At 30.8% G+C, this 26151-nt stretch overlaps 3 protein-coding genes across 3 annotated transcripts; 2 read left to right on the top strand and 1 right to left on the bottom strand.

The window, feature by feature from the left end:
- Positions 1–2499: 2499 nt before the first annotated feature.
- LOC132939806 (uncharacterized) lies at positions 2500–4895 on the top strand. The gene is made up of 3 exons (XM_061007187.1): positions 2500–2651; positions 2913–3073; positions 3622–4895. Exons 1-3 carry the CDS (start codon positions 2573–2575, stop codon positions 3811–3813), a joined length of 432 nt encoding a protein of 143 aa, XP_060863170.1. The 5' UTR covers positions 2500–2572; the 3' UTR covers positions 3814–4895.
- Positions 4896–9539: 4644 nt separating this feature from the next.
- On the top strand, positions 9540–10379 carry LOC132938938 (ATP synthase subunit s, mitochondrial-like). Its single transcript, XM_061005918.1, has 4 exons — positions 9540–9640; positions 9731–9951; positions 10036–10198; positions 10259–10379. Exons 1-4 carry the CDS (start codon positions 9540–9542, stop codon positions 10377–10379), a joined length of 606 nt encoding a protein of 201 aa, XP_060861901.1.
- Positions 10380–23392: 13013 nt separating this feature from the next.
- LOC132938936 (zinc finger MYM-type protein 1-like) lies at positions 23393–25405 on the bottom strand. The gene is made up of 2 exons (XM_061005917.1): positions 24904–25405; positions 23393–24762 (listed from the first exon to the last, which is right to left on the bottom strand). Exons 1-2 carry the CDS (start codon positions 25403–25405, stop codon positions 23393–23395), a joined length of 1872 nt encoding a protein of 623 aa, XP_060861900.1.
- Between the last annotated feature and the right edge of the window lie 746 nt (positions 25406–26151).

The raw sequence follows: 26151 nt of genomic DNA, 5'->3' as shown, positions 1-26151 counted from the left end.
TTCCATGTTAATATAATACAGAGTATAATTATTACCATAACTTATGTTGTCAATGGTTAAGCAATTTCTTAGGAAACATAATATTTATGATAAAAATGTTTTTATAAATTAGTTGAGTACCAATGGACAGATACATTTTTGTTTAAACACATTCTATAAGATTTTTAACATTTATGTTTCAGTTTAAATGATTAAAACTTTTATAAGAATATTAGCTTTAGTTTATCAATAATTTTAAACCTTGTAACTTTAAATAAAAAAAAATTGTTTAGTTCATTACAAAGCCAACATCATATTATTATAATATATTGTACCTACATATTATAAGAAATCAACAGTTTTTATTTAAAAAAAACAAAGGTTTTTAATTATTATGGATCTATATACCTATTAATATTATTAATATTAACTATAACTTATAGTATTATGTTGTTGTTCAATAAGAATACTGACTAATCAAAATCAAGAACATCAAACATTTTATTTTTAAATGTAGACAAATAATTATACACGATATTTTATTTAGTAAAAGAAAAAAAACAAATTGTAAAACTTGTAAACAGAATTATTAGTAGATTATAAAATATAGAAACTACCTATTCATAATTGTTATTGGGGCTCAGTGATGTTTAAAAAAATGTTATAATGCTCTTTAGGCTCTTTTACGTTTGATAAGTTATATTGTATATTATAGTATATTGATACTAATTGGCTGGCGGTCAGTACTATGCACAATTACAAAGGCGTGATAAATGATATAGTGTGTTCGTGAAAGAGGTTTGTGAAAGATTAATTTATTGTATGTACGTTTTGAAAACCATAGAGAGAGCACGTTAGGTGTTAGTTTTTGACGTTTTAATAATATTGTTTATCTGACAGTTGATTGGGAGAAGGGATTTCATTTGAACAATAAATTATTTTCTACGTAGTCGTTTTCGGTTGTTATAGGTATATTGGCAAAAATGTGTTTGTTCGACGCATATATATCCATAGGACGCCGTTCGCCCATGGGGTTTGTGAGTTGCGTGTCCATTAGAGACGTTGGCCTATGGTCAATTTTGTTTCATTTGAACCTAAGTTTCGGATGTCTGCGTTGCTAATGAAAAATCTAGCTAAAATTGACTATTTTTGTAACGGTTAAAAAGTTAACTGATAATTAACTTTCTAGCCATCATAAATTAATAAAAAAGTTTAAAAAAAAAAAAATTGTCAAGGCTTGTGTATGGATCCATCTCATTAATATCTTATATTAAATCGAACTTAATTTGTAATTACGCCCTACTCATTATTACTGCTGAGTTGAATGTTGACTATTTTCCTATTTACCAAAAACTCTTGAAGTTTTCAAAATTCAGATTTTTTTCCAATTACCAAACTTACTTAATTAAAAATTGAAAAAGTAATTATATAAAATATTCGAAAAACCACTTTTACCGTATAAAAATTATTATTGGTATCTAAATAGCGTTTTTAAAGTTTATCGCTTTCTTTAATTATTAGATATTTTTGTTGAAAATCTTATTTGATTTTAACTATGACCTGTTTTCATATAGATGCTTATTAAATTAAGTTAAATCAGTAATTAATCATTTAATATAATAATATTCAGTATTCAAACTATAACTAAAATACTAAATATGCCTTAGGTACCTACAGTGTTGGGAATAGATAACCAAAAAATCATCTGGATAAGATAACAGATAATTCATACAAAATTTATCTAGATAAGATAAATATAACATCATTTTTTTTTATCTAGATAAAGAAATAGATAATTTTTTTAAAATTATACTATAAATAGTGTAATTTATTAGTACCTAATTACTAATTAGATAATATTTATTCATTAATAATGTCATTTCTCACCTAAAATAATATACAATTTACATTTTTGATACAACATGAATAAAGATAAAATAACTAAATAAGACTGACAACATTTCAGTAAACATTTATTTTTTTAACCATAATAATATTGGAATTTGGAATCACTACTCGGTTCTCGTAAATTATTGACTATTTCAGTATTTAAAAATATTCTTATTATTATATTATTCATCTAGATAAATTACCACAGATAACCATTACATTTATCTAGATGAGATAATTAGATGATTTAATTATTTTTATCTAGATAAGATAATTGAAGAAATAATTTTATCTAGACGATTCCCAACGCTGGGTACTTACTAATTCCAATCACGAATAAAATGGATCATACTTTTCAATGCGTTTTGGTCAATATTATTATTAACCGGAAACAGTGCACTATAACATTATGTTTTGAGTATCGTAAGCGTAGGTAGCAAATAATATGTGGCAATGACAATCCTAATAATATATTAATAAAATTGGTAGTAATAATATTATACATTTTTATACGGCAATTGGCTGGAATTATAATAACAGCTGGGTAACTAGTGCGTATTCGTCTGACGTTGCTATTCAAAAAAACAATACTATTATACACTCGTATTGCTTTTAAACAATTGGTAGCATACAAATATACAGATTTTATTTTAACGATATTGAGATCTTTCGAAGAACAGCGTAAAATTCTCGAAGTATTAACATGACAGACTACGCACAAGAATTCACCGAAATGACGGAGGTCGCTAAGACTATGATACCGCTGATGAGGGACATGGATGGTAATATTTTATAATATTTTACCGTTGTGGCTTTTTTTTTCTTTTAAATTATTATAATTATTATCGAACTAAACCGATTAATATCGCATTATGCTTATTGTTGTTTTTCCCGAACAAAATAACTGATTTCGATAATATTATGATAATGGTGTCATTGAAATTTGTCCACTGGTCTCGCGTTCAATAGTATACCACGTTATATCGTCGTCGTCGGACTATATAGGTACCTATAATTATAACGATTTCGTTTTCGTTCTACAGACAGAGGCATCACCGAAAAGTGGATAAATCGAGCAAAGGCTCTGCAGAGCAGGGACGTGAACGTGTTGAAACACCGGAACAATTTCATGAAATATTTCATGGGAGTCGTCAGGCGGACGATTGCCGAGACCGGACAATTTCCGACTTGCTGCAATTGGGGAGTAAGTGCCAGAAACACCGACGCCGTAGACACGCGGGTGATGAGCGGAGATGAGGGGGATGAGAGATTATAGACACCTAGCTACATTATAATATTACCTGTCAAACATTTTGAGTGCAATAATATTATTATTACCGCTTTTGAAAGACGATTCCTCAGTGTTTTGGTAGGTCAAACGAAAACAACTACCGACTTTTTCGCGACCTTTCTTTTTAAAAAAAAAACCCATAGAAAGTAGGTATGTATCTATAAAATAACGTCGACGACTATATATTTAACAGGATTAATCTAAAATCATTTTTTTTTTTTTTTTTGAAAACTATAATAAATTAGACCAATAACAATTTCCACAGTAACTATTAATACTAACTATGAGTGAAAACTCGGCAGTTATAATATTATAATACATTATAACATCCGGTTTGAGTAAAATAATTAAATCTAACTTACTTAAATTAAACGGTTTGAAATTATTTCGGCCAACTAGTCTAAAATATATATATAAGCGATTATAAGTACACCTGTGTCTAATATACAAATATTATTTAGAAACCCGAGCCCGGACCTTTCGATAAGCCAATTCCTCCACCTAAACCTCTTCCATATCAATGCCACTGGACGCCGGACAAACGGACCTACGTGGCCATTCAACCGCTGCCAAACCGGGGTGCTATGGTCTACATGGCTGTGGCCGAAAAACCGGAACTCGGTTGGGATTTCCCCAAAAAAGAAACGTCATAGTGTTGGTTATGTGCCTGTAATAAACTAATATAATATACTAAATGTGTTGTGTATCTAATACGTTGTATGAGAAATAATATTGTTATTCCCAAACGGTTTAAAATATACGATGTTTCTATTTATTTTTCCATAAAGAAACTAATTTTTTTCTATAAAAAAGTACAATAATGAAAAGAATTCATCAGTTCCACCTGACCAAGACGTGTATTGGATATTGGCATTGGCGCGAATAGGGGACTTAGTTCCCGCATGTTTCTACCAAGTCCCCCCCAGTTTAAAAGTCAGTAATTAGTACTGAGCATATTATTATAATATAATGTCTAGAAAATATTATAGAATGGGGCTTTAGTCCACCCAAAATAATTTGGCTATTGCGCCTATGCATATTGGACTTAAGTCCATTGTCCGTTCGTTAGAATAGATTAATAACGTCGATTGTCGTGATTTGACTTAATTGTTACAAACTAGGACAACTGCCGGACAATAGTGCGTCACGTGAACAAATTTACAATCAATTAAGAAAAAAATCGCAATGATTTAAAATCATTCACAGTATAATTACTTACCTATACATGTATTGTAAATAGCTAATTACAACAATCTCTCTAACAAAAAAAAAAAAAAAAATACTATAAACAACTAATGATGGAAACATTTTCGTATAACAAAATTTACTATAAAAAAACTTAAAAATATTTAACGAAATTGGTCTTGATACATTATTGGCGAGATTACTCATTAGGTATGTATAGGTGATTCGCATATATAAATGTAATTGTGTTTCACTATTACACATATCGGCATGCACTGTTATACCTTCCCAATTTTAATTTCTTCTCATGACCTATATAATTTATCGATTCATTTTATGTGAAAGCATCATATATTTTGAAGAATAAACTAATTAATTGCATATGGCTTAACGTCGATATAAATTAGTTTGCATCCAAAAACCTCACACTTTTCATTTCGACCCCAATAAGGCCGATAGACAAAAACCGCTGCACACTTTGTCGGTCACTTTTATTCTGGGTTGCACAAACAATTTATTAAATTTAATGGTTCACTAAAAATGTAATGGACCAATCCTGGGCCTCTAAATCTTATTTAAGGGACCATTAGCTCACTATTGAATCATTAAAATCGCACGCTATTTGTTCCGCTAAATAATGAATAAGATACTATATATTTATACAATAATCATGTGAACACGTTTTAAGTCTTAATTCTTTAGTCACGTATTTAGCCACTCGTTACTAGCCGGTCTTGTTTTCATAGTGGTTAAAACGTATAAGTCCCATAATGGAGTGTAGAATATTGTCCGTCCAATTGAAAAACAAAAACAAATTAGTAAATACATGGATAATAGTAATATTTTTTATTTTTATTTTTATTGATTAAATTATTTATTTTTTTTACGAGCACTTGTTTAAATTTTTTAATTTTGTTTGCATATAACTATGCATATGCATTATAAAATACTATAGTAATGACCTTTTAGTGGTCAAAGTCATGTGTGCGGTTTTTGGATACAACAATTTTTAAAATTGTGCTGTTCTAACCTAAAAAATGTGTGCGGTTTTTTCCTGTATTTTATCGCAAGTGTGCGGTTTTAGGAGTCAACGATAAATCAATAACTACCTACGTCTGCAGTTAAAAAGGAAATCAGACAAATAAAATATATGACGTAGTATAACAATGTTTACAAATGTTTGCTCGAGCGTCAGTGCTAATGTGTAAATAAATGTACACTCGCACGCATATAATATTGTATTTTTTTTTTTATAATTATAAATTAATAATTACAATTTGTTTCATCAAAAAAGTACAATAATGAAAAGAATTCATCAGTTCCACCTGACCAAGACGTGTATTGGATATTGGCATTGGCGCGAATAGGGGACTTAGTTCCCGCATGTTTCTACCAAGTCCCACCAGTTTAAAAGTCAGTAATTAGTACTGAGCATATTATTATAATATAATGTCTAGAAAATATTATAGAATGGGGCTTTAGTCCACCCAAAATAATTTGGCTATTGCGCCTATGCATATTGGACTTAAGTCCATTGTCCGTTCGTTAGAATAGATTAATAACGTCTATTGTCGTGATTTGACTTAATTGTTACAAACTAGGACAACTGCCGGACAATAGTGCGTCACGTGAACGAAGTCGCGTTTCTTATCACGTGCCGCCCGCATGTATATTATGTACTCCGACGGAGACAAATGAGAAGATTCCCAGTGCAGTTCATGTTCCGAATAAACAGCTACAGCGTCCCTCGGGACCGCGTTATTTAGCGACGATAAAAATAAAATAAAATAACCCCGCCTCGACTGCCCCTTACCTCCCCCCCCCACCCCTGTCGCAACGGTCGTTTGTGAGTCGTTTCTCCGCCGTAACGGATCTCGTGAGCAGCATTATACTATATCGAGAGAAACTCGGTGACGCAAATTCGAAATTTTTTACCTGCTTACGAACGAGCCCAAAGAAAAAGCCATTCAATCACGTTTAAAAGGGTACGCGGCAACGATATTCGGATGCACTAAAAAATAAGTCCCTCGATCGTTGAACACCGTATATTATAAAACGAAACTTCGACATAAACTACTATTGCGCTGTTCCAAATCAATATAACTTACTATTAAGACATAATAAACGATAGCAATTAATATAATAAGTAAGTATCTACAATAATTTCTAAATAGTATAAATAGTTTGACAATAATAACAATATATTATATAGTTTAATATTATTATTGAAAAGTGTACAATTCAACAATATCATGACAAACAATTTCCAATTTTAGTGACAAAAAATTTAAAGTATTTAAAAAACACATACACAAACACACACAGTTCTAACTTTGTTGACGTGCGAAGAAAATGTACGAAAATGTTCACCGAAAGGATAAACCGCGTTTTTTATATTTCATGATCTTTGTATTGCATATACATTAAATTGTTTCTGTAATCGTAAATACAATATAATATAATAAGCTACATTACTACGGACCTTGGAAAGGTTTCGTCGAAAAATATCGTTTTTTTACGTCGCTAGAGACGGAAAGTAGCAATCATTTGTTGTCTTTGTAAATCCGACGAAACAATAAACAAAAATTTGATTCGATTGTGGTTTTCCCGTATTTACTTCTGATAGTCGATACGTGCTATGAGTACTATTGTCTGTCTAAATCGAATTTTTTATACATCCAGGTCAAACGGAAACACGCATTTTTTTTATAAAGGTACGGGATTGTACAATCTCAATAGTATTTGTTAGAAATTCACGAATAAACAATGAAATTCGTCATAATATTATTATTAATTATTATGTACATATAAATAGGGGGTGGTTGCATAATAGGAGCAACGATTCATCTAATTACGGGGTGAACATACGGTTATATAATTTCTCACAATTACATAATTTATAGGTAGGTTTGGTAGATAGGTATAGGTACCATATTTATAATTAATATTGAAATATCACTGTAAAGTTGTGTGTGCATAAAAGGAACGTAATCAAATTCCAGAGATAAGCTAAAGTAGAAAATTTGCTTACTATAACATGTGTGAATACATAATTTATCTCAATGCAATTTGATGCCGATAAAGTACTAAAATATAGTACTAAGTCCTAATTATTATCCTTAAATACCTTAGGGCTAACTAAGGCACTGACGGCCTCGCGGTTTAACATTTTATTTTTATTATTTTTTTTGTGCAGTATGGTGTCACCATAGCTAGAGTTTACGATTTATGCGAATTATGCATCGATAGAAACCTTCATATTGTTCAGCGACAATATTGCAAGGGGTATGGAAAAGTTACTACGATAATACATATTTGATAAGTATCTATACCGTAGTCTCCAGATAATAATTCCGTTGATTAAAATCAATATTATACATTTTAACAGTTAAATATTAATTATATATATATATATGTAATATTATAAATTGGACTTAAACGTTAATGGTTACAATATATTGATGTATACCTACAAACCTATACGTTTATGTTTGTTATCAAATAATAAATGAATTTATTTATTCACATAAAACCGTTTGAGTATCTTCGGCCTATATCTAATAACTAATAAGGTTTAATCGTGTATTCGTTTGTCGTGATGACAGCCGCGCAGACTGGTGGAGAAATATGCGTACGATGTTCTTCTACGAGACAATTTTTTTTACAAACCGTTGATATTAACTTGTGTATAATATTAATGGTTCCAACGCTGTAGGAATTTGGTATCCTTAACTCCAGATTTCATGGTCTGTACTCTGCACCTTAGATCATGTCGTAAAAACAGAACGTGTTAAGTAAAAATGTAATTTAATTTTACAATTTGTTTTAAATCAATGCAGGCCATTATACAAAATATAATAAATATTAATTCACACCACAAAAACTTTTGGAATGTATCAAAGTATTCAATCATAAATTACACACCATCATTACACTATATTTTGCACTCATAAGTCATAGTTGAGGGTACTCGTGGGCTCAGAACCAAAAGGTGCCACCATCTCGAAATATCAAATTGTTCAGGAGAGCTATTTTAAACTATTTTCCACTTGAAACTGTATTTTTTTTTCGTAATGAATGATTTTTAGTGATTGGCACATTCAAAAATTCACAAAGTTGTTCTGCGTTAGTAACAGTAATTTGTTTTTTTTATTTTAATCAAAACGTAACGTAAAAAAAACAAAATTGTAAAAAATCTCCGGTAAGAACCAAAAAGTTCTTCAGATATAACCTTTTGGTTGTTAATATAATTTTTTTCACTTAGTTAGAACTGTTTCGTTCTGAATTAAATGTTTGTTTTTACTAAGACATTACCAACCGCAAAATAAAAAATAATGTGACATTAGCTTTTCATTTATAGATTCCTATTTTAAGGCAGTAATTTGGGAGGGGGTCAAGGGTATTGTATACCATCATTTTATTATTGTATGGTTGATACAATGAATATGAGATAGTACTTTTTGTTTCTCACTAATTTCTTTTATCGTGCAGATAGAACCTTTTGGTTTTAACACTATTAATAAGAACAAAAAGGTGCTATTTAGATCGCTATAAGAAAAACAAAAGTGTAAATTTGGTCGATTTGGCACCTTTTAGTTCTGGATAACTCCTTAAATAATGAACCTACAAAGTTGGATGTGAGCTTGGATTATAGACCATTGACCAATAAACCCATTTATATCAAAAAGTGGATTTTCGAAAAAATCAATTTAGCATCTTTTGGCTCTGAGGCCACACGTACTGGTAAAATAACCAGAAATATCCTTTCTTTTTAATTTTCAGGAGACACAGATTCTGAGTGGAGCGATGGATGTATTGATTTTACAATAAGTCAATTATGTGTTTTCACTTTTAATTTAGCGTCTGAAGACAATTTTTAAAGTTCAGAAACTACACCTATAATTTATTAAATATTTAATTAGTTATTGATGAAGTACACTCGAAAATCTACTGTAAGCAGAGTGGTATCGCTTGCCCACTTTTTTAATATATTACAAGGAGGTATTCAATTGTTACAAGGATTCGTTGCCCTGGTTTTTGTATTTGTTTATTATCAAACACGGACTTATGTCTTATAATACACGTGTAATTATCGTCACTCATCTCTGACTGATAATTATAATCCTTAAGTGCAATAATAGAGCTAACATTGTATTGTTTTGCGTAATTGTGTTAGTTTTGAGATAATAAGATCATGCAGATTTTAAAAACTTTAGAATCAATTTTTTTCAGAAAAACTAGAATTGGAATGAATACACGTTCCTTATGGCAATGGATTGATGACACATTCAACCGGTAAGTGCTTTTACAATAATTAAATGACAAGGATTAAGTATTAAAGTGCATTATAGCTTTATTTCTATTGTTATTTTATATGAAAAAAAGTTTGGATGATGATCGTATCAAAGAAATTGGCCCTAATTTGGCATGTGCCGAATGGCTCATGAAAAATGGTGCACATGTCAAATTTAAAGGTTGTAAGGAATATGTCCGACATTACGATTGCCTGCCCAATACAACAACAGTTCGCCGTGAACAGTTTCTAATACAGAAAGTTTATGCTGGAAATCAAGCTTCAATTTCACATATGGGGTTTAGTTATTTTAGTATGTTTCTCGATATGTGTAATAAATAATAAGAACATTTATTTTTGGATGATATTGATAACTTATAAAATGTTAATTTTACAGAAAACTGTAAACATATTTCTGAAGTGGAATTTGATGGATGTAAGTCAATTAATAATAAAGCATTAGTTGAACTTAATATATTGAAAGATCACTTGACAAGCTTGAAAATTAATAACTGTGCAAATGTTTCTGACCAAGGAATAATATCATTGAAACATCTCCAGTAGGGATACGATTAATGTATTTAATACAATTTACATTGATTAATAATTTTAATTTACAGGGCATTAAAACATTTGGAGTTGAAAAATATAAAAATTTTTAACGAACCTGAAAAAACGATTGGCTTTCTGAAAACAAAGTTGCCAGAATGCAACATAGAATACTATAGTATTTATAAATGATGATGATAAAATTCTGTGTCCACAATAATATCAGTAATATATAATCATTAGGATAACATTTTACACAGTCATTGGTTTTAAAAAATTTCTTTATACCAATTAGCAGCATCTTTTCCAGCATACACTTGTTAGATCAGAAACCGTTTGTGCCTGTTAGTGAAATCATGTTATATTAAGAAACCAATTGAATGACTGACGATTTTTTACAACTTTTCCATCTTTTCTGTGTACCATTTTTCAAAAGCTATTCAGTGGCTGAGTGGCATGTTAAGTTAGGGCTATAGTAGATCTAGCTGATGCAAAAATGGTAGGTACTGGTTTCTAATTGCTCCATCCAATTTATATCTACTAGCTTTACTAGACTTAACAATGTGCTGAATAGTCTATAAAAAATGGCACTTAAGTTAGATGAACAAGTTTAGACAAAGTTAGCTTTACAACTTGTCCATCTGACTTGTGGGCTATTTTTTATAGACTATTCAGCACATTGTTAAGTCTAGTAAAGCTAGTAGATATAAATTGGATGGAGAAATTAGAAACCAGTACCTACCATTTTTTCATCAGCTAGATGACTATAGCCCTAACTTAACATGCCACTCAGCCACTGGTTAGCTTTTGAAGAATAATACATAGGTTAAATGGAAAAGTTGTAAAAAATCGTTAGTCATTCAATTGGTTACTTAATATAACATAATTTCACCAACAGGCACTAACAGTTTCTGATCCAACAAATGTGTGCTGGAAAAGATGCTGCTAATTGATATAAAGAAATAAATAATACTTCCAATGTTGACTGTTTTTAATTTGTATATAATATTATGTCTGATTTAAATGTGTTAAATTATTGATCAATTATTACAATTATTTTTGTATGTTAAGAAAAATAAAAAACAAGTTGTAAACTTTATTTTATTTATTTTACCACTTATACAAACATACAATTAAATATGCGTACCTACTGCATGAATCTATGGCCTATTTAATTTCTTAACCTAACCAACAGTTTTATAATTACAGTGTTTTTTTTTTAAGGACACGACAAACCACATAATATAGACTGAACAATTAAACCATTAAAAAAATTGATTTGGGGCTTATTGATAATGATAGACATTAGATCAACATAATATGATAAACATATAAAATATATATATAATTACATTTGATTAGATCGCTTTAATATTTAGCCAATGCATGATTTAAATTAACTAACCATAATATAATACCTGTCAATAAAATCAATTAAGATTATTTTAATTTGAAATGCTACAGCAATTTCCTTCTGTATAATTAAATACCATTAATATACAAAGACATTTGGTCTTCTTTAGATGTACCTTGGAGCTGTTTAGCTGTATAATGTAAATTTAAATATTTTTCCTTTGATTGCCTACCTACAATCTATCATGTTCTAAGTAAACCAAACGCTACTATCAACCGAGTTTTTACTTACAAATAAATATGCATATATTATACTCGACCATTACGATAATGTATAATATAAATGACTAGGTAATCCAATGGAATTGTAATGGTTTATTTTTATGGGTCCCCTCTCACACTGGCATAAATGGCAACGAACTAGCGGACAAGGCAGCCAACGAAGCAATATCATCACCCAGCTCGGTATTAATAAACAAAATTACATTCCAAGACGCACTCATAAAAATAAACAAACTAACTAAAAGTCTTTGGCAAGACTCGTGGGAGAAGACTTCAAACATAAATAAATTAAAAGAAATTAAAACATCAATCGACCCTTGGAAAACTCCTCCACCCTCATCCAGGCACGAAGAAGTAGTCACCACAAGAACTCGGATTGGTCACTCCCGTCTAACACACCTGCATCTCATAACAAAAGAAGACAGCCCGACCTGCGAACTCTGTGACAAAGCGCTGACAACCAAACACGTCACACTTGAATGCCCCAAGTTCATCAACTCTAGACAAATTCTCGGAAACCCATCAACAATGCGACAGGCACTTGGCGAAGAGAACACTAAAAATATATATAATTTTTTCAAAAACATAGGCTTAGCAAAATTAATTTAGAAAAATTACTAATAATTAAATAATTAAATGTATATATATCCCACAAAATCCCTATATTGTTAAACGTAATGTATCTCCATAGTTGTAAGACCAATATTCACTTAATATTTTTTTTGTAATTTTCACAGGCTAATAACCTCAGGAGTTGAAGCCTTATTTAAATAAAAAAAAAAAATGACTAGGTATAGAATAAAGTGCACATTTTAAACAAGTACAATATAATTATTATATTTTGATAATATTTTCATATTGATAAAATAATAATAACTTACACGTAATACTTATAAATAAATGTGTAGAACATATATGTGTATTAGACTTAAGTATCTTAGTTGTATTTTTTTTTTTACCTGGATAGGTATGCCACGAAACTTATTAAGACAAGTTTATTACTGTTGCTCACTTCTTGGCAAAACAAAACGTAGAACGTTTTTTCATTTGCTGTTATGGCAATTAATTAATTATTATCTTGTAATGAATTGGTTATATATACATATATAAATAAATACATATCAAAAATAATTACCACCAGTGTAGCTTTACAAAATTCACCGTGAACTATTGAGACAATAATATATTTTTGTCGGACTAGACTGTATATTATAATATCAGCTATGCTGTTATTGTTCGAAGACGAATGTGAAGTCATCGTAACTGCAATTCCCTCTTGTTTGTATTTTGTTATACAATATTATATTTTAGAACTTGAGGTCTCTTGTACGTGGTAAAACTGTTTTTTTATAGAAAAATCAGTAAATCACAAATGTCTTTTACACATTTTATGTAGCTTGACTTATAAGTTATAATCAATTAGGTATTATAGTTTTACTTGGATTCATACATAGGTGTGTACACATATTATATTGATTTAAATGATTAAATACCATTTTATGTGCACACATTAATGTGTTGTATAACGAACGTCGTGTTCAAGTCTCTAAGTTCAAGCTGTTCGACAGTACATATTTTATAAAAATAAAAGAAAAGATAATCATAAAATTATTTCGAAAGAGTATTTTTAATTTGATTACATTTGTTATAGTAGGTACATTGTTTTCATCAATAATTATACAGTAATTCATGTACTTATATTAAAAAAGCTAATAGATGTGGATAGAATTTTAGTCATCCATAGCTCTTCACCTAGACTTCAGTGTACGTAAAAGTGTTGTATTATTATTTAAAATTTAAATACATTTCAGATAAATCATATCATTTGAAAGAACTTCAGAGCGATGGCACTCAAGATTGGTCCCGATTTGGATTCACATTTCACGGTATTTTCGAAGTATTTTGAATGAGTTTTTTAACAAACATTGAAAACGAAAAATTATCTCTCTATAGTATCATTTGCATTCAATTTCCAATCAACTGATTGGTCTTCACAAACAAATCAATTAAACTGTCTTATAATGTGTTTTTCGAAAAATAAACAAGGACGTATTATTTGTCCGCGGGGTATCAACCTGTTGACGTAGACGCCGTTTGTGTCCATTGGGGTAATCATCAGTAGGTAGTAGCGTTTACTAGCTGGTGCCCTCAGATAGCTCATTTTTCCCTTCTAACAATATTAACTAAAGTTACTGTGGTCTAATTGTAAGTATTTGTAACCTCAAACCAATTGGAATGTTTATGTAAAAATATACCTATAAATAATAATTACGAATTTACAAAATGCTCTGCTGCTGTAATTTACATGAATAAACGTTTTTGTTTTAATAATATGTACTTATATGTTATTATAATATGTTACTCATTCAAGCAAAATTACAAATCTGGGGTCGGGCATGCTTGGTGAATCATCCTGTATATTATTATAAACTAGCCCTCCAGTCTATCCGAGGGAGATGTCCCCAGGTTTCGTTCTTATATTATATTTATTTAAATTGTATATGCCATGTGCCACCTTATATTTCGTGTATTTGCCGTGCGCCACCTTATAAATTAATAACTATTTTATATGTGTACAATACACTCACCTGATTACCCGTAAAAAAAGCATTCGTATTATTTATTTTATTTTAACTTATTTCCCCCCATAAATATTGAGCTTTCATTAGCCCATGCGTGCAACAAAGCCTGTGAGCTCCACCGACTTGACCCCGAGGGTCTCACGCGGTGCGGCTCACAGGTCACGACTAAAGTGTTCCCCTTTGGTCGTGGGTAGTTTTTGGTAGGGTAAAATCTACCAAACTCTTACAACACCAAAATGAATAGCAGTTTGATATCAGAATTTGAAGAAAAAGAGGACGAAGAAGAAGAAGAATAAGTAGAAGAAATACAAAACCACGAGAAAGAAGAATTGTTTCCGTCACGAAAAAAGGTTACAAATGTTGATAGCATAAAGACTGTATATAAAATATTTCAAGTCAATCAATTAGCTACTATATTTCCTTTGTTAGATACAGCTTTAAAAATTATTTTGACCTTACCAGTTGCAAGCGCATCAACAGAACGCAGCTTTTCCAAACTTAAAATAATCAAAAATAGACTCCGGACCACAATTTCACAAGATAGGTTAGAAGATTTGATGATTATAAGTTGCGAGAAGAATATTTCAAAAAGTATAAACCATGAAGAAATATTGAAAATTTTTTTTGATAAAAGTAGTATTTTAAGTAAACACTTAATTTAAATTTTAATTCTTTGTTGTATTTAAATTTTTAAAGTGAATAAGTTTTGTTTTGTTATGTTTATGAATAAACAAAGATTTTATAAAATTAATATTAAAAAGGACTTAGTAAGTACTAAGTACACTGAGCACTAATATATTATGTATAGTTAAATCTTCCTTGAAATCAGTTATAATATCTCAATTTTAAACTAATTTTGAGACATTGTATATTATTATCCTTTTTTACATGATAATATGATGGTATATTATCATATATATATCATATATATATTATATATATTTACATATTATAAATATTGTATATATTTTGTATATATTACATATTTTCCTTAAAAAATGGTTGTCTTAATTCAATGTAATAACTATTATTCATTTTTTAACTAATTAACACAAATTGTCTTCTTTTTTTTCTAACTAATAGATATGTTATATTTTGATAACACCCAAAAATTATCAAAAATTGTAAAAATATAAGACCAATTTGTTGAATATTGGTAATTTGTTTTTTCTAACCAATATTTGTAGGTGGGTGGGTGGTGGGTCATTAGAAATATTTTCAGCAACACATATTTTTTCGAGGATAGCCGCCACTGCAGAAGTACATATCTCAATAACGCTATTGATATGCCAAATGCCAACTACGTGGTTTCCATGTATATGAATGTTTGAAAAATCTACAACTCGTATCTGTGTCACATAGTTACCACTTGTAAATATTTATTACTTGCGTTCATTACGAATAATTTTCAATTCTACGAATTTTCGTATAATTTTCTCCGCTGATTATTCTGTCTATACTCTATATATTATCAGATGCATATGTCAAATAGATATGCTTCTATGCCTAACCTGGCCATTATGGAATCAAATTCAACCAAAATGACAGAGATTAGGTGGCAATCAACACCAAATCTAAAATTTCAGCAAGTCGCCAACGATATACCGCAGAGACCGGAGTCATCGGAACATCGCGGTGGTGCCAAGAGTGTACTGGACGGCAGGATGTGTGTATCTGCGCCAGATATCCCCGAACGTCCAAATTTAGCTGGCAAAACACTTGCAGTGACTGGGTGGCAATCGACGCCAAATTTAAAAGGTCAACATATCACCAGCGATATACTGCAGAGATCGGAATCGTCGGAACACTGCGGTGATGCCAAGAGTTCGCTGGATGGCAGTATGTGTGTATCTGCGCCGGATATCCCCGAACGTAAAAATGTAGCTGGTGATGCTCCAGAGTTGCCGGTTTGGAATGCGACGCAAAACACGGATGGTCCTGCACGTCGTTCGTTTTGGCGCCGGACGAAGGAATTCGGACGAATCGTCAGGAGGTTGTTTTGTTGTTGTAGTTCTATTGACACGATAGACTAGTATAATGTACATTATAGAGTTTAACGTCCCCTCCCCTTCCACCGTTATCTCACTCACATGTGCGCTGGTACTATTGTGTCCGGCTATGATTCTTAAACCATTTATTCTAAAATCTTAAACCATTTATTAATTACGAATTTACAAAATGCTCTGCTGCTGTAATTTACATGAATAAACGTTTTTGTTTTAATAATATGTACTTATATGTTATTATAATATGTTACTTATTCAAGCAAAATTACAAATCTTGGGTCGGGCATGCTTGGTGAATCATCCTGTATATTATTATAATCTAGCCCTCCAGTCTATCCGAGGGAGACCCCAAACCCTCAGTGTTAGCTAAAAGTGTTGGAAAAACAGTAGAATTATAAAAGTCGCACTTATAATGAAGGTGATTTTGGTGGTCGAAGGTGATTTGTTAATAAGAATTTAAGATAAAGCCTGGCTCATTGGTGGTCTTGTTTCAAAGGCGGGAATGTTATAAAGTCGAGTTTCAGTGTCTAGAAATCTCCCATGAAAATCGGCAATTGAATGATACGATTCCCCGACGTATGTCCGTTGCTTTTTTTGTAAGTGTAAAAAAAATGTAAATTCGAAAACCATGTTAAAATGTCTAGCAAGTCAGTCATCACCCGTCTAAGAAGAAACCAAAATGAGCAATAGAGTGTCGCTTGTCCGGTGCTTTTTGTGTGTGGAACAATGTTATGTTTAAAACCGTGTTGGAGTGTCTATCAAGTCAGTCATTTCAAGTTAAAAACGATTAAGTCATCGTTGTAAGTGTTATCATACTATTTTCATTGATAGTGGCATATACAAAAAAAATATATACAAACTAATGTTGTCTTCAATAAATAGCATTCTATCGAAAACTTGAATAAAAATACATTAATATGACCCAAAATAAATTCAATTAAAATTTGCTGACACACTTATAACTTAACAACAAATATGCATTATTATAATTAAAAATAAAGTGAATATCGTTGTTACAATATGACTTAGTAAATTTTAACCGTTATATTATAAAACAATATCTATTATTCTTATAGAGTTGGCATTTTTAATGTGCATCGAGGTTCACAGGATCAGCTAGTATATATATACATATAAATGAATGTTTTTCTGTCTGCCTGTCTATGTGTGTGTCCTTTATGCATTCTTTAACCGTTCATCTGATTGCGATGAAATTTTGTACGGAGATAGATAAGATTTTTCTTCTTTATCTATACATACGCATAACGCATGTATGTTTTTTTTATTCATTGGATTTTAGTACGGTTAGGATTTTGTATTAATTGAATGTATTGATTCGCCGTAGGTTGAATTAAGTAAAAACGACAAACTTTGATACTTTAGAGTTAAATTATACACTTACGTACGAACCACACAGAAGGGTCTTCGATCCACCGCAGTTAGGTTCCTTACCTGATAAATCTCACGAATCTCGCGAATCTCACGGACAACGCCGGTCGGTGGCTAATGGCTATTATAATATCATTTACACTTAAAAAGACATTGCTTCAACAGGGTGTTACACCCAAAAGGGGTCGAATAATCAGAATTTTTTTCCTGGCAACACCTGGTAATTCAGCTAGTAATAAATAATTACCGATGATAATAATATTATTAGATTCTGTTTTCTGCGATGGTTTTACAATAATGTGTGATGATTTTTGGTTTGTGTCTTTATACACAATCAATTGTTTAAATAATGTAGTTTGAATACTTAGACACGGACAGAAGAAATATGTATATAATATATATAATAATATAAAAATAATTTCATAAACTTTACAGTTTGCTTTGATTATTTTGATATCACGGGTTCTACAGTCTTATTTATTGTGTAGTTATTGTTAAAAAATGTTGATACTTGGTTTATGTTTAAATTAAGTGGTTAGTCAAATAATATTTTATAATATAATATAATGTTGTATGTATAATACTAATTAATAAAAATAAAAATGTATACAATTTTGTAGGTACAAATTTTAAATAAATCGACTTTAAATATTCAAGTCCATTTTGCAAAAACAAACTTGCTCTAAGTAAAACGGCATACTTTCAAATTTGTAGTGGGCCAAACATCTTAAATTGCTGTGTGGATACCTTGGATATTAACTCAGATAATATTACCTACAGTATTGGTGTGACCGAAACTAGTATGCAGTTTTCGTTCTCATGGTGAATTTTTTGCTAAATTTGTTCTACACATTGGTGGATTAAAATAACCCTGAACCTATAGTGTAGCGGATCACATATGTGACATGTGTGTGTAATGATATGCTCACACATCATTATAATAAATAAACTAAAATCTTACAGAATAATAAATAACGGCCAGACTGTCGTTCGTAGAAATCGGTCATCCCCAATAAAACTATTGTCACCGACAAAAAGGTCTTTGCCGCCGAAGAGAAATCTAGTTCGGGGAAATACAAAAAACATTTGATAAAACCACCTACCACTCTCTGGTCGGCATATCCGTGTCGTCCCTTAAACCAGTCCATGAGCACCAACCACCAGAGTAACAACCTCTCAAGTCTCATAAAACCGATTTCAACGAGCGACAACTGGACTCCTTATGCGAGCAATAACCAGTGCGTTCTTTAATTCAATTTTTGTATTTGAAGTATTACTTTGTTTCATCTAAAACCTAAAACTCCTACAGTATTATCTACAATGAACTGCGGATCAGGTAAGACATTTAATATATTATTTTATATTTATTGCATTTAATACATTATATGTGCTCTTTACATAAAATTACATTGTACGGTGTATTTGATCTAATTCTCAAATACACGATCTCGAGAGCCCTCCGAACACCTGGAGGAAGGTAATAGCTTAATTTTACTATTTTAACATCTGACTTTAATATAACTATCGACAGGAGTCGTATTTATATTTATATATTTATCTGATTTCTAAGTTATTACAAAGCGGCGCCCATCACAAGTTCAGTATATTCAGATAAATAAACTGAGAATTGATCAAATACATTTTACAAAATTATATTCGTTTTATAAGATTATAATATTTTAATATTAATTTTAAGAATTTATTAATAAAAAAATAAATTATCAATACAAAAAAATTTTAAAAATTCACGGGAAATAATTCTGAAAACGTCGATTCTTTCTTAAAAAATTATCAAAGAGCTGCACTTATTAACGGATGGTCCGAATCTGAAAAAAGTCTATATATTCCCGTATTTTTAGAAGGCACTGCTCTCATATTTTTTGACAATATTATGGATACCGTTGAAAACATTAATTGGTCCGATCTAGAAAAAAAATTTAAGCTAGAATTTGAACCCATTGCCCAAAATCATATGCTCCGAATAATGCTTGAAAAACGCAAACAGAAACCTGATGAACAAAGTGTGTCTTACATTAATGAAGTAGAGTCATTGTGTAGGTGAATTGACAAAGATATGTCACAAGGAGAAATGGTACGAAGTATAATGAAAGGCTTAAAACCCACAATATTAAGATGTATAGGCATATTAGGAAATGAAACACTTGATGAACTTAAAAAAAACGTTCGCAAATATGAACTTATAGAGTTATGACAGAAGATAGTATAGATAAAAACCCGAATGCAATTGACAACCCGTAATTGATACGTGCATATACGAATGACAGCTATGGTCTACGTTATAAACTTAAAAATAACAATTTGTACCAGATAAATTCACTTCGGGTGTATCAGCCGGATTTCTTGATAATATTATAGGTACATACTACATAGGTATATATGTTTAATACATTACCACCAGAATGTGTAATCGACAAAGAACTATTTCTTAGTATTTTAGTAATCTTATCTTAATAGTCTTTGATAATAGTTAAAACTTTTTTACGGGCAATATTCATTTCCAATATTTAGTTGACATTTTTAATATTTAATAGTGTTTAGTAACGACGATTACGTTTGCATATGTGGTAAAAAAAACGTAGTCATAATCCTATAAATTGGACACGCCATATTTCGTCATGTAAAGTGAAACAAAACAAAATTAAAAATTTAGATATTTCAAAATTTTTCAAAAGGCCAGCTGTATCGATATCAACTGAAAACAGTGATACTCAAACAAAAAAATTGCGGCCAGAAGGTAAGTATAAATTACATTTAGGTATTAAAAGGCTGTACATTTAAGTATTTAATGTCTGCAGGTAGCTATAGTGGTATTAAATATTAAAGGGAACATATTGTATAATGAATTTTTTATTTTTTTTTCGGAAACCTAGGTAAATCAACGTTTAGGTAAAACCACCATGATTGAGTGTTGGGGTTTAAACAAAATTAATACACTGAGTTTTTTTGAATAAATATATTATTATATTATTTCTTTTTAATATCAATTGAAATTGTTTTACCTGGTGATCTATTCTTAAAAACTATTGATTTCTGATAATTTATTTGTACACCATAACTTTTAAAAGCATAAAAAGCAATAATATAATAATGTATTTATTCAAAAAAACTCAGTGTATTAATTTTGTTTAAACCCCAACACCCAATCATGGTGGTTTTACATAGCAAGTCAATGGATGTTGAATTGTCAGAGCGAGTGACAACGCCGCGCCGTGTACCTACTACCTATATATGAAAATAGGTACTATACATTTAAATTAGCTATAACTTTAAAATAAGTCTAACAGCCTAATTCTGACTTCACCATCATTTTCGGCATGCTTAACTTTAAGAAACGTTAAAAATAATGTTGCAAAAAAGGGGGTTCGGTAAAACAGAAAATCTCCAAACGCGTGGCAAAATGGAGCGTTTTACAAATGCGTAAAACACCGATTATTGCGATCTACGCGTATGTCAATAACTTAAAAACTATATATTCATTTCTGATAATTAATGTCTGCGCCATCATTTTTAAAACGTTGATTTACCTAGGTTTCCGAAAAAAAAATAAAAAATTCATTATACAATATGTTCCCTTTAATATTTAATACCACTATAGCTACCTGCAGACATTAAATACTTAAATGTACAGCCTTTTAATACCTAAATGTAATTTATACTTACCTTCTGGCCGCAATTTTTTTGTTTGAGTATCACTGTTTTCAGTTGATATCGATGCAGCTGGCCTTTTGAAAAATTTTGAAATATCTAAATTTTTAATTTTGTTTCACTTTACATGACGAAATATGGCGTGTCCAATTTGTAGGATTATGACTACGTTATTTTTTACCACATATGCAAACGTAATCGTCGTTACTAAACACTATTAAATATTAAAAACTATTTAATAAAAATTAAATAATAATTCGGTAACTTATAAGAACATTTAGTATGTACGGACTACCGAATACTGATTTCTACTTTCTTATAATTATAAACACTTGATACTCACAACGTGAATGAATGAAATGAAAAACACAAATGAAGAATAAACTTGTAAAATATATTAAAATAAACTCGATGTTTCGGCGGGTAAAACGCCCAATATGAATAATATTGGAAATAATCGGTTTATTTTTAGAGCTATGGCGCGATCAAACGTCCAAAGTTAATTAAACCAGTGCGTTCAAACGCGACCGAACGCTATAGAGTATAGACCGCACACGTATTTTATCGATGTGAAAATTTAATATTATAGGCTGCTGATTTATTTTAAGCGATCTAATTGTGACGTTTTTAACAGGCTGCAGACGCTTGCCATAGAATCGTCTATACTGTAGATTGTACAATATTTGAATATTGTACGCCACTTTATAAACCAATTACTCATATACCTACTACATATAATGAATAAATAACCCAGCATCTATTCAATCACCCAACTGGGTACCCACCCACCCACCCACCCTGAATTTGTATGTGTTGCTCAAGCAACACATGGACCATAGAATAGCCACCACTGTACTTCAGTGCAGTTATACCTAGTACTATACATCATTAACAATATTCATTATTTTTTTCTACTCAAACGGTAAGTATCCTTAAACCGAAGGCAAGTAAATATAATACAATTTATAAAATATTCGTTTGTTAAAATCGTTAACAACAATTGCTCCGCAGGAGAGTCAATAAACATTATAATATTGTCTGTTTGGCATATAGCATAATATAATAATATCAAACATTTCGTAAATCGTAGCACACTAAAACGTCAGAACTTAAACCAAATGTCAACTAAATATTGGAAATGAATATTGCCCGTGAAAAAGTTTTAACTATTATCAAAGACTATTAAGATAAGATTACTAAAATACTAAGAAATAGTTCTTTGTCGATTACACATTCTGGTGGTAATGTATTAAACATATATACCTATGTAGTATGTACCTATAATATTATCAAGAAATCCGGCTGATACACCCGAAGTGAATTTATCTGGTACAAATTGTTATTTTTAAGTTTATAACGTAGACCATAGCTGTCATTTGTATATGCACGTATCAATGTTTATCGATTATTCTAGACTGAAATAGTTATTTTATTACGACATAACATAACGTGAAAAATTTCGGGGGGGGGGGTTTGAACCAACAAACCCCCTCCCCACAGATACGGCCTTGACTTACAACGATGACTTAATCGTTTTTCACTTGAGATGACTGACTTGATAGACACTCCAACACCGTTTTAACCTAACCTAACCTAACATTGTTCCACACACAAAAAGCACCGGACAAGCGACACTCTATTGCTCATTTTGGTTTCTTCTTAGACGGGTGATGACTGACTTGCTAGACATTTTAACATGGTTTTCGAATTTACATTTTTTTACACTTACAAAAAAAGCAACGGACATACGTCGGGGAATCGTATCATTCAATTGCCGATTTTCATGGGAGATTTCTAGACACTGAAACTCGACATTTAAACATTCCCGCCTTCGAAACAAGACCGCCAATGAATCAGGCTTTATCTTAAATTCTTATTAAAAAATCACCTCCGACCACCAAAATCACCTTCATTATAAGTGCGACTTTTATAATTCTACTGTTTTTCCAACACTTTTAGCTAACACTGAGGGTTTGGGAGTCTCCCTATTGGGAAGTAAAAAGCACAGCGAAGATATTATTTTTTTATGGTTAGTGAAGCGTTCTTTTAATTGTCTTATAAAATCATCAAAAAATGGTATTGCAATAGCTATACGAAAATATGTTTTCGGACAATTAGTAACAATATTCACACGATTTTGTTGACGAGCTACTATTCTGGGAATTCTAATATTTTCTTCTCCGTCAATAGATTTTAAAAGAAGTTCAGATTGTTCAAAAATGTCATTAAACGTATGATCAATATTTTCACGTAAATGAGTTAATTCGTTTAGTATTGTCTCGATATGTTGTACAGCTTCTACTAAGTCACAACTAACTGATTGTAAACTTTTACACAGTGGAAGTGTCATTGAAAACAGAGTATTTGATGTAACCATACTTAATATAAATTCACTAGTAACTATTGCTCGATAAAATTGAATTGATTTTGATGACGTATTGATGTCTTGAACTAATTGTAATTCTTCCAAAGTTTCAACAATGGGTTGAAAAATTTCAACAAATCTTTGAATTCCGTTGTGGTTTTCAACCCAACGAGTGTCACACATTGATGTCAGTTTAGTCCACTTGGTATTAGGTAAAATGTTTTTTATTTTAGTTTTTAATATATTTGTCCGCATAGCCGAACTTTTAATGAAATTTCCAATAGATTTTATTGTACCAATACAATTTCTGACGTATTGAACATTGCACGAATGAGCTAGCGCTAAATTTAAAGAGTGCGCACTACAATGCACGTAAAGTGCTGCTGGATGACTTTCCCTTATAATAGTTTGGACGCCTTTAAGATTTCCACTCATGGACGCAGCGCCATCATAACCCTGACCGACCATATATTTATCGTTAATTCCAAGTGCTTGTAATGAATTTATTATTACAGAGGCTAGGTTTTGACCAGTAGTGCTGTGAACCGGTACAAATTGTAAAAAGTCTTCACGTAAAACATAATTAATAGTATCAGTTGTCTCTACTGAATCTATATATCTAATACAAAGAGTCAATTGTTCTATGCGTGATATGTCGGTAGTTTCGTCAACGAGAACCGAAAACGACTTCGCTGCATTAATTTTACAAACTAAATTATCTTGAATTATTTTCCCACAAATCTTAATAAAATTATTTTGTATACTAGGACTTATGTACATAGCGTTTAAAGACTGATTTTCAATATGATTAATTAATTGTTTGTCTCCGCATGAAATTCGCATACGCAACAGTGCTCTAAAATTACCATCATTATGATCAGGTTCATTTAAATCAAGAGGACCCGAATCATTTCGCCCTCGAAGTGCTAACTCTTGTCGGCCACATAAAATAATTGTTTTTATAATTGGAACGAGTTTTTTTCTATTTTCAGAAATTTGTAGAGCTCTTGCGGAATCGAGTTGTTGTCGAATATCTGGTTGAAGTTTGGTATACGTGTTAATAAAATTTTCACCAAATATTACACTATTTTTATGAAACTGTGTTGTGCTATGATGGGATAAAGTTTCAATAGCTTTTTTCCAATTATTAAATGGCTTATTAACTAAGATTCCTAATTGTTGATGATTTCCCTTTCCTCCGAAATCCCTGGCAAATAAAACACAAAACGTGCACATTGCTCCTTGTTCGCCTATTGTTGTGTAAGCAAGCCAAGAAAATCGTTTAAACCAATTAAACTGGAATTTTAAATTTCTTTTTCCAACTATGGGAAATTTATAAGTTTCATCGGGTGTCCATTTATTTACTAATAATTTATACTTCAATTCGTTACTTACAGTTTGATTCAAATATTTCCCAATATCATAAATATTAACGTTTGAGGTAGATGTTTCATTGTTCAACTCTGGACATAAACTTGATGTATGTGGTGTGTCTTCGACTTCATTTTCCAATAAATTTAATTTAGGCTTTTTTATAAAAAAATTATTCATCATAGTGTTTTGTCTTTTTGCCATTTCAAATAAATAAATTAAACACTTCGTAAATCGTAGCACAATAAAACGACAGAACGTAAACCAAATGTCAACTAAATATTGGAAATGAATATTGCCCGTGAAAAAGTTTTAACTATCATCAAAGACTATTAAGATAAGATTACTAAAATACTAAGAAATAGTTCTTTGTCGATTACACATTCTGGTGGTAATGTATTATACATATACCTATGCAGTATGTACCTATAATATTATCAAGAAATCCGGCTGATATACCCGAAGTGAATTTATCTGGTACAAATTGTTATTTTTAAGTTTATAACGTAGACCATAGCTGTCATTCGTATATGCACGTATCAATGTTTATCGATTATTCTAGACTGAAATAGTTATTTTATTACGACATAAAATAACGCGAACAATTTCGGGGGGGGTTTGAACCCCCAAACCCCCCCCCCCCCCCAGATACAGCCTTGAGTGCACGTAGTTTTTGTATTGTTCTGGAATATTATATGCAATTAAGTCATTTTTCCTTACAGAGGTTGATAAAAATTTAAGTAAATAAACATATTATGCGAGAATGATCCCACATTACAGATAAGTAGACTTGATAGTCATAAATGCATAATATAAAATTTTTAAGAATGTTCAACACTAGTTTTTTCAAAAAGAATCATCATTTTTGGAAATTGTTATTTATACATAACTTTAAGTCATGTCAAAACAATATTTGCTGACTATTTTTATCGTTATCATTTAAGAAAATT

The sequence above is a fragment of the Metopolophium dirhodum genome, chromosome 2 (genome assembly GCF_019925205.1).
Source record: "Metopolophium dirhodum isolate CAU chromosome 2, ASM1992520v1, whole genome shotgun sequence".
Taxonomy (NCBI): domain Eukaryota; kingdom Metazoa; phylum Arthropoda; class Insecta; order Hemiptera; family Aphididae; genus Metopolophium; species Metopolophium dirhodum.
The sequence above is the reverse complement of the archived record's forward strand: the minus strand, read 5'-3'. Positions and strand labels throughout refer to the sequence as shown.